At 40.4% G+C, this 12,836-nt stretch overlaps 1 protein-coding gene across 1 annotated transcript in view; it reads right to left on the bottom strand.

Annotated features, from left to right (window-relative positions):
• Dnah14 (dynein axonemal heavy chain 14) overlaps window positions 1-12,836 on the bottom strand; it is a 257,032-nt gene that overhangs the window by 112,461 nt on the left and 131,735 nt on the right. The window contains exons 41-46 of the mRNA XM_041635247.1: window positions 11,666-11,741; window positions 9,590-9,828; window positions 7,628-7,750; window positions 3,799-3,957; window positions 2,270-2,402; window positions 269-330 (exon numbers count right to left, since the gene is read on the bottom strand). Coding sequence (XP_041491181.1) covers window positions 269-330; window positions 2,270-2,402; window positions 3,799-3,957; window positions 7,628-7,750; window positions 9,590-9,828; window positions 11,666-11,741 — 792 coding nt within the window. The remainder of the gene's footprint in view (window positions 1-268; window positions 331-2,269; window positions 2,403-3,798; window positions 3,958-7,627; window positions 7,751-9,589; window positions 9,829-11,665; window positions 11,742-12,836) is intronic.

The raw sequence follows: 12,836 nt of genomic DNA, 5'->3' as shown, positions 1-12,836 counted from the left end.
ATGAACAATTCCAGGTCTCTCTGTCTCTCTCTCTCCCTCTCTCTCTCTTTCTCTCTCTCTTTTCTTTCTATTTTTTCTAAGACAGGGTTTCTCTGTGTAACAGCTCTAGCTGTCCTGGAACTAGCTTTGCAGATCAGGCTGGCCTTGAAGTCACAGAGATCCACCTGCCTCTGCCTCCCAAGTGCTGGATTAAAGAAATTCTAGCTTTGACTTTATGATTTCTTACAGTAGGGAATGAGAAGGTTGACCCCGTGGGTTGCACACTTACCAAAACCTCCGAGTGCTGTTTTGTAGGTCTCAGCAATCAAGATGTTGATATTCTGCCTTAGGCTGTTAGGACCAAACATATAAAGGACCGCAAATTAGTTCATCATTTTAGCTGTAGTGATAAAGTCTAATCAAAGCAACTACACGTCATCGATTTTTACTTCGATTTCCCACATGAAAAGATTGTTTTGCTGTTCGCACTGCTATAGCCCTAAGCCCTCTCCACCTGCCACTTTCTTTTCAGCTACAACAAAAAAACATGCTTCTCTAATATTTTAACAATGTGAGACTTAGTTTTAGAAATGTGTTTTATTTCAGAATTTTTTATTTGCAAAACAGGATTATATTTTTCTTTTAGGAAGAGGAAGACAAAGTTCAGAATGATAAGCACAAGCTCCTTGTAAAAAGTCTCTTCAGATGCAGATGCTTTATTTCTATCACAACAAGCAGAGATTATGCAAACTTTTGTGAGTTATCTGAGGTGCATTTTTCCAGGAGGAAAATAGCTTATAGTTACATTTTATGTTATATAAAATGCATGGTTCTAAACTTAGTTATATTTAAAAATAAATGCAAGTATATCTGACTTAAAGGAATGAACCTATCTGTTAACACTCTGGAGAAAAGTAAAGATTACCCTCTAAACAGAAAATTAGGGTGAACCAATAAGGAAAAAAGATTAAATCAGTAACAAAAAGTTGGCCATTAGAGATAAAGCATCTCAGAACTGTGGTTTCACACTGCATTCTACTCATTGTTTAAAGAAGAATGGATACTAATGCCACATGCTACCAAAAGGATGAATGTAGAAGGAATATTTCCAAACCCATTTCATAAAGTCAGCATTGACCAGATAAGAAAGCCAGAAAAATTCTGTAAACAAAGAGAATTTCAGGACACTATCACTTAGGAATACAGATACAAAAATCTTCAACAGAAAGCTTACAACCCCAAACTCAACAGTGTATGAAAGAGACTATTCTTCATGATCAAATGAGATCTATCCTTGGGATGTAAGGATGGTCCACCATATACAAACAATAAAGTCTGAGGCAGCATAGTATGGAATAAAGGACAAAGGCTATAATAATCATTTATCAATAAGTAAAAAAATCGATACTGAAAACCATCATGAAGCTGAAAAGTCGCACAATATCTGAAACTATAGCCAGTATTCATGGTTTAGAAAAATCAATACTGTTATAATGTTTATAATGCCTAAAATGATCTACAAATTCAATGCAATATCAATCAAAACTCAAACTAGTTTTCATTTTTCTTTTGGAATCACAAAACTCCAAACAGACACTGCAATCCTGAACAGAAAGAAAAAGGCAGAAGTAATTACAGGGGCTGGAGAGAAGCCTGTGCTGAAGAGCTTCACTGCTCTTGCGGAGGACTGGAGTTTGGTAGCTATCACTCACGTCAAACAGCACATAATGACCCCAAACTTCAGCTTCAGGGTATACCGAGCTCTCTTCAGGGCTCTGCAGGCATTGGCATTCACATGCACACACCCTACACAAATACATAATCTCAAAAATTAAAACAAAAAGAATATAATACAAGCGAATATTAATTAAAACAAGAGGTTATTGCCATAAAAAGTGAACTAAGCCAGGCAAGAAGGATTAAATTCTGTACAGCCTCTAATATACTGAGAATATGAAGAAAGCTCAACTTGTGGAAGCAAAAAGACGGGGTAGGTGTCAGGGGCCGAGAATGAGGTGGGTATAAATGGGTGTCTGCTCATGAATGCAAATAGGAGAAGCCTGATTTCAAGGTGTATCACATGGGTATGGAGGGTACTGTTAACATGTATGTATGTATGTGTATATATATATATATATTAGGAGAGATTGGGAAAATAATTTTTCTTATTGCCTCATTTGAATAATTCTCATCATTATATAAAAGTTGCTTTGTAAGAACAAACTCCACATTCATCAAGGAAATATTTTTGCCAGATAAGTCAAATTTAAAGTTTGATATATATATATACCTTGTTCTTTTAATTTCATTATGTAACAGGACTTTTCCTAAAATTGACCCGAATTTTATATCGAATGTTCCTCGGCCCTCTAGCTTGTCAAGCATCTCCGTGATGGCAGTGGTCTTCCCGACACCGGTGTCTCCTGAGGGGGAGATGCATTACACATTTCTACATGATAGCATGAGCTAGTAGACATGTATTCATTTGAATTGGCATGGAAAGCACATTTTTGTTCTTCTGTTTTAAAGGTGAGAGAAGTTAATTAGAACTTCATGTAAATTTCTTTCAAGCTGTCTGATTTATATTCTTACAAAAGACAGATTAGGGGATAATTGTATTTTTTATTTAATGTTCATTCAAGCCCATCACAACTGTTTCGTGCTTAGCACACTAGAACTGTGTTAAATAAGACTCTTTGAACCAAATGAAGCAAAATCAATTAAAAATAGACATTTTATGTGCATGAGTGCTGTATCTGTCTGTATGTGTGCGCACACGATGTGCGACACCTGCCCGTGAAGGTTGCAGACTCTTCTGGGACTGACGTTACAGATGGTTCTGAACCACGAAGCTGCTAGGAAATGAACCTGAGCCCTCTGCAAGTGCTGCAGACCCTAAGCCTCTTCTCCATCCCACCTCCAGGCCTTGAACTCAACAATCTTCCTGCCTTCGCCTCATGAGTACTGGAATTACAGACCTATATCACAACACCCAGTTCCCTTAATTTTTTTTTTTTTGTGCTAACACCGTCTAAGGTGGCATTTAAATATAAACTTACTGAAGCAGAACAAGGACTCATGATTCCAAGTTCACAAGACAGAAAAATGTAAGAGTTTCCTTAGACAAATTGGAGGTGACTGTGTGTAGTCTGAGTGTCACACTGCTGAACTTCTTTGTGTGTGTCCCTGGGAACACTCTATTATTCTCCTCTAGGGATACACAACACAGGACAGAGACAGGAAACTGTTAGTCAATGGGTTGGATAAATACTCAGAACAGACAAGAACTGTATTGAGTTACTCCTTTGGTAGAAGGCTGGAAGAATTTTATGGCATCTTTACAAATTGCTTAAGTTTAATTAGACATTTGGCATTCGCAGAGGTGGCCCTCTAAGGACCAGGGCCTCTGGACTGTGGAGGTCAACCACACTTTCATCCAGTGTGTATCTTTCTAGAGTTTGTCTTTAATGTAATGAAAAGATGAAAAACTATAACATCCAAGTCTGGAGTGGTGGGCACACCCATAATTCCAGCACTAGGGAGGTTAAGGCAGGAGGATCATCTGTTTAATAACAGGCTGGGCCACTCAGCAAGAACAAAAAGGGAAGCTGGGCGGAGAAGAAGGAAGACAAGGAACACACAGGCAAGCTTATAATGTCCTTGGTTAAAACAGGCTTTCATGGGCTGTTGGTAGATCTGTGGAAATCAGGTTCTCTAAACTTGCAAGGCCGATTAGTCAATTCTCACTTAAAAATGGCTAGACCCAGGAATTGTTCAACTTCTTCCTGACTTGGAAATTCCTTTGCTTCTTTTCAATACCTGTCAGAAGTACAGGGCAGGAATTCTTCAGGAGAAGACTCATGAGGAAAGACAGGCAGATGGTGTCCCGGGTAGCAGTGTAGTTCACATACTCCCCGCACTCCTTCATCCTCAGCACAGTGTCACTCGATCCCTGGAAGTCAGTCAGTAACGATGTCCCTAAGGTCGGAAAACAGTGTGTAAGTTCCAGGTGACCTCAAATAAGATAGCAGCCAATAATTTTTGCTCTTCGGTATTCTCTGGGCAAGTTAGCATGGTGCATGGCAACGTGGACATGGACAGACTGGCCAGTGTTGTTAGATGTGCCTGAGGTCTTTGATGGGCCTCAGAGACTGCTCTTCCTGCACGCTCAGCTGTCCAAGACATCGTGCACATTCCTAGAGTCAGTTGACTTTCCTACCCCAACCTGCTGGTCTAGTCCTTCTTGATAGAAGGATGGGGGAGCAGCTCTCTTCCCAAGGCTGCCTGTTGCCCTAAGAACCCACTTCTCTTGCTGCCCTTCCCGCCATGCAGACTAAGAACCCCATTTCTCTTGCTGCCCTTCCTGTCATCCAGACTCTTTTCTGCTAGACGTTTTGGTCATACAAGTGTTTATGAACCTTGAACCTTATTATCTGGACCTCAGGAAACTGACATTTCCAAAAGTAAAGAACAGTTGGATACAGACAATTCATTGTGAAATAAAACACAGACAGACAGACACACGAGACAGAACAAAACAAAAACCAACCAACCAACCAACCAACCAACCAAACAAAACTGCTCTCTAGAGAGTTACCCTGATCCTTGTTTTAAAACTTCACCTTATTATTACTGTTGTCTACTATAGTGTGTGTGTGTGTGTGTGTGTGTGTGTGTGTGTGTATGGGTCAGAGGACAACTTTGTGGAGTTGGTTCTCCCTTTCCACCTTTACGTGGGCTCCAGAGATTGTTCCCTTACTCTCTGCCCTGTAACACACCCTTTAAAGAAACTGTATCCGTATTCTTTCCTCATTACACCAGCGCACAGCCGAACTGTCAGTTGGTCAGCCGTGTTTACTCAGCCGTTGTTTATTCTTCTTCTTCGTGAACAGTAGCCGAACAGCACAGATTCAAAGCACACACAGAGACACCACACTGAGCCATAGCTGCATAGAAGCAGCTTTGCTTCCCGCCTTTTCTAACTACTAATTCCCATGTAGATTCTGTTCCATCCAATTCACTTTTAGTGAATTTTAGAGATTCTTCTAAGCCAACATGTTTTTATTAGTGTTATTTAAAACACTAAGGATTTATTCAACAAATCCTTCACCAGTGCGGTGGTGATGAGGATCGATATCACTTCCACACAGCTGCCACAGCACATGTGCCCCTCCCACCATACACGTGTGTGCACACCTACATCATGCGCACACATACAATAAATACAATTTTTTTTTTTTGGTTTTTCGAGACAGGGTTTCTCTGTGGTTTTGGAGCCTGTCCTGGAACTAGCTCTTGTAGACCAGGCTGGTCTCGAACTCACAGAGATCCGCCTGCCTCTGCCTCCCGAGTGCTGGGATTAAAGGCGTGCGCCACCACGGCCCGGCAATAAATACAAATTTTTAAAACAGCTCTACTCAATTCTTCCTTAAATTGCCCGTGTCACTTAAGTATTACTGTATGTTACGTGTGTAACTGTTTTGCCTGGACATCTGTCTGCACTGTGTGTACAGCGGCCAGAAGAGGGAACTGGATCCGCTGGAGGTGGAGTGACAGATGGTTTGAGCCTTCATGAAGGTTTTAGGAATTGAAACTCGGTTCTCTGTTAAGTGCAGCAAGTTCTTAACCTCCAGACCATCTCTCTAGCCTTGGCCTTGTCATGTTTTATATTTTGTAACTCCTTCAAGTATCTTCAAGCTGACTTTTTATTTGAAGACCAGGCACAAGGTGCCTTGGGTGGTGGTATAGATTTCAGTGAGCATCTTCGGCTCCCTCTTAGCAGTGTTACTAGGAGGTCCATGCCTCCGCCAAAGCAGCCTTGGCTGGAGCTGCGCCTAGCTAGCAGCGCTAAACCGTTCTGAGAAGGCCTTGCAGGCCAGTCCCACTGGCTGCTTCAGCATACCTTTTTCTTCCCCCACATTAAACTCTACAGTTTCCCCATCTTCTACACTGGCCAGAGACCACCATGGAGTCTTTTTTAAAAAGATTTTTGTTTATGTATATGTGGTCGTATATATGCCACAGTGAGCAGGCAGAGCTCAGAGGACCCTGTGGATGTCAGGGATCAAACTCAGGTCACCAGGTTTGGTGGCCTTTACCCACTGAACTATTCTTCTTAATGGCACAAATACAACCTCTTGGGTGTCACTTGGAGTCCTAAGTCCACGTCTATTTCTGATGTTGGTTCATTTGACAGTGCTGAAGACTTTGGTGGTGCGATCTTTCTTCTCCATGCTTTTACTGCCAGCCATGACTAAGGAGGCTGTGGCTAAAAATGTCAGGGCTGTGGGGCAGTGGCGACAGAGCCCATGTTTCCACAAGGACTTCTGGCAAGCAGGCCACCTCTGCTGTAGCTTCCTGGAGGTAGCTGCCTTGTCGACCTGGCTCCCACTGCCTCCACTTTTCCTCAGCACCCCCAATCATTCATTTATTAATACTTTATACACAAGCTTTTCAACTTATGATGGAGCTACTTCCAATAAACCTATGGTAAGTTTAAAAAAATTGCTATTTGAAATGCATTTAATACAACGGAAACTTCTAGTTCAGCGGCACAGCATACTGGGGGAAGGTGGGCTGTTCACCCTGAGGTTCTGTGCTGCCTGGGAGCTGCAGCCACTGGCGACTCCCCAGAGCTGCAGGAATCATTCTGCTTCTGACCAGCCTGGGAAAGACCCAAATGGAAACTAAAGAATTCATAATTTCTGTTCCACAAGTATTCACACCACTAGAGAGTTGAAAAACTGTAAAACTGAAATAACTTTTAACTTTAATTTTAATGAAGTTTTGTCATTAAGTTCTTGCCTTATCTCCTACCAAGCTCCCAGAGTTCAGCAAGATGAAGGCTCTTCTGTGGTAGGCAGAGACAGGTTGCTAATATGGATAACTGCCGGCATGAAAATTAAACCACCGTTTTCTTCTTTTCTGTTGCTGCTCTTTTGAGATAGGGGCTAAAGGCTGGACTCGTACTATGTATTCCGGACTGGACTTGAGCTAATGGCTATTGTCCTGTCTCAGTTTCCCAAGTGCTGGGAATCTAGGAGTGATCCAACATAAACACCTTCTTTTTAAATTGCTGGTTTCGTTTACAAACAGCTACATGATCTTATGTATATGTGTTTTCTTACTTTGAAAGAGTTACTTTGCATTATTGGTTAGTGAGCACAGCTAGTTAAACCAATAGACACTGTCATTGGTGAGCCTCTCCAATAATGTGTCTAAATATACTACACATTTAAAAATTATTTATTTTATATCTATGGGTATTTTGACGACATGTATATCTGTGCATCATATGCATGTCTGGTGCCCAGGGAGGCCAGAGAGGGTTACAGATCACCTGGATCTTGAGTTACAGATAGCTGTGAGACTCTATGTGGGGGCTGGGAAATGAACCCGGGACCTCTGGAAGAGTAGCCAGTGCTCTTCATCTTGGAGTCATCTCTTCAGCCCCTACTACAAATTTCTTATAAAGTAATGTTCTAAGGTGATCTCAAGGCACATCTTATTAACGTGAAGAAAAGCTACCCCTACAAAGATAAATACTGGAACATGTCAACCCTCAGTGGTGCTAACACATCTATCTTTATGATTAATATACTTCTAGAATCTTAGAAAAGCTGAAAGCCTTTAAAAATAATATACTTACCTTTCTGAATTATTGTCAGAGCACTAGGAACTAAATCTGACCAAGGCATAAACTCACAATTCTGTAAGTCCACAAAATACCCAAATATAGACCGTTCACCACCTGGTAAGTTGATCCCTCCGTCTGAAAACAACACATGCAAGAATCCAGTAAGACAGCGGCTCACCAGTTCACCAATGCCACGAGCTCCACCTGAAGGGAAGGGTTTGTGGGCCAGGAGCCCACTGGAGTTCATGCAGCTACATAAAACAGGCAGGCCATTTCCTCTCATATTGGTTTGTACATGAGCAAAGGTTGATTAACTTTTTAAATCATTTCCCATGTAGACAAGGGTAAACTGTGATCAAATGGCCTATGAAATCTTATCCCAAAGTGCTTCCTATTGCTGTGTGTGTAAAGGCTAGTAAATCCCAGCAGCACACTGGCTCAGTTCAGGCCAATATAATACAGAATGCTGAGAATATTTGTAAATCATAAATCTTTCCCATTTTAAAAATAATACATTTATTGGAAAAGATTCTTGAAAATATAAGCTACAAAAGCAGAATAGATTATCCACAGTTTCATCAAAGGTAGCAGAGTTGCTATTTAACTCATGAGTGTACATGCACAACCATATACCACAGTTGATATATTAATATGCACCTTGTTAGTTTGCATGGCTTGTTTTCTTCTTTCAGTTTCTGTTAGAGATATATTAAAATGATTTGTTATATTTTCTTTTTGAGACAAGGTCTTATGTAGCCCAGGCTTGACTCAAACTCGCTATATACTCAAGGATGTCTCCCTGCCTCCACTCTCCAAGCCCTGCGACTATAGGCACGCGCCACACTTGACCATGATTTTCCAGTTGCTTGTTTTCTCTCAGAATCCTTACAAATTTTGTCGATAAAACTATGCTGTTAAAGTCAGACGAGTTCACAGTGGTTTGTGGATCCTTTTGTGTGTGGTACATGCATGTGTGCGCGCACATGTGGAGGCCAGAGTAGGAGAGCAGGTGTCTGCTGTCACTGTCCACGTCATTGCCGCGACACAGTGAGGCTCTCCCTGAGCCAGAAATCTGATGGAGGAAGGTCATTGGTTAAATAAAAAGAAACTGCTTGGCCCTCATTGGTTAGAAGATAGGTGGGAGGAGTAAACAGAACAGAACGCTGGGAGGAAGAGGATCTCGGGAGCAGATGCCTCAGAGAGAAGTCATGCTCCCAGCTCCCAGGCAGATGCACGCGATGAAGCTCCGACCGATGGACATAGGATAGAATCTTCCTGGTAAGCGCAGCTCGTGGGCTACAGCAGATTATTAGAAATGGGCTAGTCCAGGTACGAGAGCTAGCCTAGAAGAGGCTAGATGGAAATGAGCCAAGCAGTGATTAAATGAATACAGTTTGTGTGTTGTTATTTCGGACATAAGCTAGCCAGGCAGCCGGGGTGCTGGGGACGCAGCCCCGCCGCCCTTATTACTACAGAAACCTACCATTTGGCTAGGGTTGCTGGTCCCAGAACCCTTCTATCTCCGTACCCCAGTGCTGGGCTAGCAGGCACATGCAACCAGGCCTGGCTTTTAAAGTGGGTGCAGGATTCGAACTCAGGGATTAATTCTTGCAAAGAAAATTCTATTACCCTCTGAACCATCTCCTCAGCCCATGCAGGTTACTATTATTTTTAAATATAGTATTCTTTAATCTGCTTTAACTTTTGGCTTCTATTTTACTTTACTGCTCCTCTGCCTTATTTTGTATTTGTATCACATATACTTATTAGATTATTTTTAGCATTCTGTTTCAAATATACTGATTTATATATTGTCCTGATTAATCCAAAACTTTTTAATATTTCTATCCAAACAAAGACCTTAATATTCTTTACCCACTGAACACATTTCCCATCATCTTGCTATTTTGTGTATAATTTAGATTTTATAGTTTTAACAAAAATAAACTAGTTTATAACTGGTAGGTAACTGACCTCTTTCTGACTCTTCTTCAAATAATTCATGAACAAGGTTGTCAAAATTGTAGGTTACTTCTGCAAGAGAATCAGGTTCAAAACTTGAACGAAATAGCAAGTCTTCTTCATGTTGGTCTTCGCGCTTTAAAACCCCTCCAAATGCCCATGTAAACGCAAACACGAAGATCTTCTGAATCATTACTGTTAACTTTTCAGGATTTTTTTCCAGGTACCATGCATTCTCATCCCTGTAGTAGCTGTGTGGGTGAAAATCAATGCCAGGAGCTTTATGAAGTGGTGGAAAATTTATCTCAACATTATGTGAAAGTTTTGTTAAAAATTGCAATAGAGTATTGATGTAAAGATACATAATTTTTACTCAGATAACAGTCACAGAAATTAGTTATTATATTTATTTTTAAAGTACTATATGTTATAAGACATTCCTACTTTTGTTTTACACCTATTTTTGGTAATGTGTTGACAAACTTAATCATATACCCCTATTTAACATATAATTCTATTTAATGTATGTATATTCACACCTTTATCATGATAGATTTTTGATACTTGTTTAATAATTTGATTTATATACATGCTTTACATATGCACATCATTTTATTTAGTGTTTATAAGTAAACCTTTTTAATTTTAGGTGAATTTTAGTTGAAAGTTTACTTGCTGGGGGAGAGGATCTGCTAATTCTGTGTTTCATGAAAGACCCAGCATACAGTGATTTGCTTTGCATTTCTCTTGGCAAGTCTTAATTTAGTTCAACATGGCTACTGACGGGCACCCGGAATCTGAGGAGACTGCTTTCTAGTTGAGGTTAATCCGGGCTCCTCATGGTTAATGAACCATGAGTTTTGGGGTGATAGGATTGATGATAATAAACAGGATTGGGCCTACTTCCAACATCTTGCATTGTTATAATTTATAAAAAACTAAATTATAAAAAACTAAGATATTATCAGATTGAAATTCATCAGTCACTGTTGGCACATAGTACACTTGTATAGTTCTGTCTGAAATGTCTTGCTGTGCACAACTTAGCAAACACTTATGAAATGTTTACTATTTCTCAGTCACTCAGAACGAAGGGGATGTGATGCCTTTTTCACAGGCCAGGGAGGAATAAACAAAGCTCTGAGTTGAGTACGACCTGAGGAATAATCGCGGGTTAATGTGGGGGGCACAGGGCACCTTGTGCTCACAGGTAAGCACCAGAGGCGCTGTTCCATCAAGGGAAGGAAGGCGGTATCTGCTATCCAAAAGGCTGGGAGTGGACATGCATCCTAGCCTGGAGGCAGAGACCCTTCTCACAGGCTTGCCCTTCTCACTCCACAGAGCCTATCTTTATGGGAGGGGTCACATGTACTTTACAAACAGTTTCGATGCTGTCATATCTAATTTTTATTTAGCTTACTTTGTTGCCCAAAGAGATTTGTGAATGCTTTGTTATGCACATAGGGTGGAGTTAATTATCACCATAAATGCTTTCATTAAATTCCACCTACCTAAAATAACCCCCTGGGGTCAGACTCCCAGGGTTTGGACCAACAGCAGCTTAGTGTTGAGCTCAACTGCCTTCTTGATCTCTATGGACTGTCACTCTGCTGGCCATGGAGGCTGTAGGGACTTAGACTGTGGGCTCAGCAAAGGCCACCATCCAGAAAAAAATATAGATGGAATAATTCTATAGCTGTAATGCTCCACGCACCTGACTATTAACCTAACTGATCTAGACAGCTAGCACGTCCCATTATTGTTCCAGGTTTGTAAATGAGGTAGAGATTTAAAATTTTATAACTTATTCAGTGTTTTGTAGCTTATAAATGGCTGATATGTAAAATAAACACAATTTTATTCCATTCTAAAATGTGTAAGGGCAAGATGAATTTTTTTTACAATAATTTATGTAAAAATAATAAAACGTGATTATCTTGTATTAGTTATACAGAGGACTCTGAGTTGGGAAAAAATAATGTAGACTTTTTATGTAATTTTGTGAAAACTGACAATGGTCCCATGTGCATTGGGTGTTTCACATCTAGGAGACTCTGCAAACACCTTTGCTGGAGGAATGTAACTGACCTCTTTTCTGTATTCTTGAACTTGACTCTCATAGCTTTTGTCTCTCTAGTGAAGGTGTCATCCGTTTCGTCATCACCTTAGAAACGACAGGATTTTTGTACAATTAACAACAGATCTACAGTTTCATAGGTTAACTAACAAGGCCCAGCCTGTAACACTGTTGAGATGTGAACCGCTGTAGGGAGGGTCATTCCCACTGAGGCATCGCAGGCAGACTGTGCATGTCTCTTCCTGACTCCTTTTGTCCAAGTCATCCATTCCACAGAGGAAAACAGAATAAATCGTGACTCATTCTTTATAGCTTAGTTTTCTAATATTTGCGTTCTCAATATTAAAATATATCTCTTTTAGAACATTTCAAAACAGAAAAGTATGCAGAAAAAACATTAACTCAGTTTCACTCTCCCCCACAACCATTAAAATATTGCTGTATTACTTATGAAATAACATAAAGCACACAATTATTTTAAATTTTAAACCCAGATAAAAATGAAAAGGCATGTGTTCTTATCCGGGTTTTGGATTTTAAGGCTGCTTTTAGTGCTATTTTGTGTCCTTTGAGGCATTTTCTTGCAGTGTAACTTACTAAGCCAATCTCCCATTGCTGGAATTCAGGTTTTTCTATGACTGCAAATAGTTCGGCTGTGTATGGACCTTTGCATAATTCTCAGATTATAATTATAAAAGGTCCTAGAACAACACCATGAAGGCAAATTCCTCACTATGTTCTGCACTGCTAAATTGCTTTAAGAAGGTTGTCTCAATTGGTACCTTCTTTTTGAGTTTATTCTTTGGTACATTCTAGACATCAATATCTACCAAGGGTAAGGAAGTCCCCACAGGCCCCACCCTTTCCTGAGGAGATATTAAGGAATGGTTAAAGGTTGCTGCAGGGTGGGGTTGTCATTTCTTCAGGGGAGTAGCCTTTGAGGAGCTAGATGAGGAGACAAAGGGGTTTAGAGGGGACCTAATTTCTCAGTACCTTGTATACTTGGCATATACTTCTGCTCCCAACTTTATGAAAAATTTGAATATACCAGTTATAGTTTCTTTTTATCGTCTATTTATCTTCTCCAAATATCATATTTTTTAACAATAAAAGTGTATGTGGTGGCCCAAGCCTGTAATTCCACATTCAGGAGGTATAGGCAGGAGGTCATCCTTGCTTGAA

This window comes from Microtus oregoni, unplaced genomic scaffold, assembly GCF_018167655.1.
Source record: "Microtus oregoni isolate MIOR12 unplaced genomic scaffold, Mior012 000047F_ref0000412, whole genome shotgun sequence".
Classification (NCBI taxonomy): domain Eukaryota; kingdom Metazoa; phylum Chordata; class Mammalia; order Rodentia; family Cricetidae; genus Microtus; species Microtus oregoni.
The sequence above is the reverse complement of the archived record's forward strand: the minus strand, read 5'-3'. Positions and strand labels throughout refer to the sequence as shown.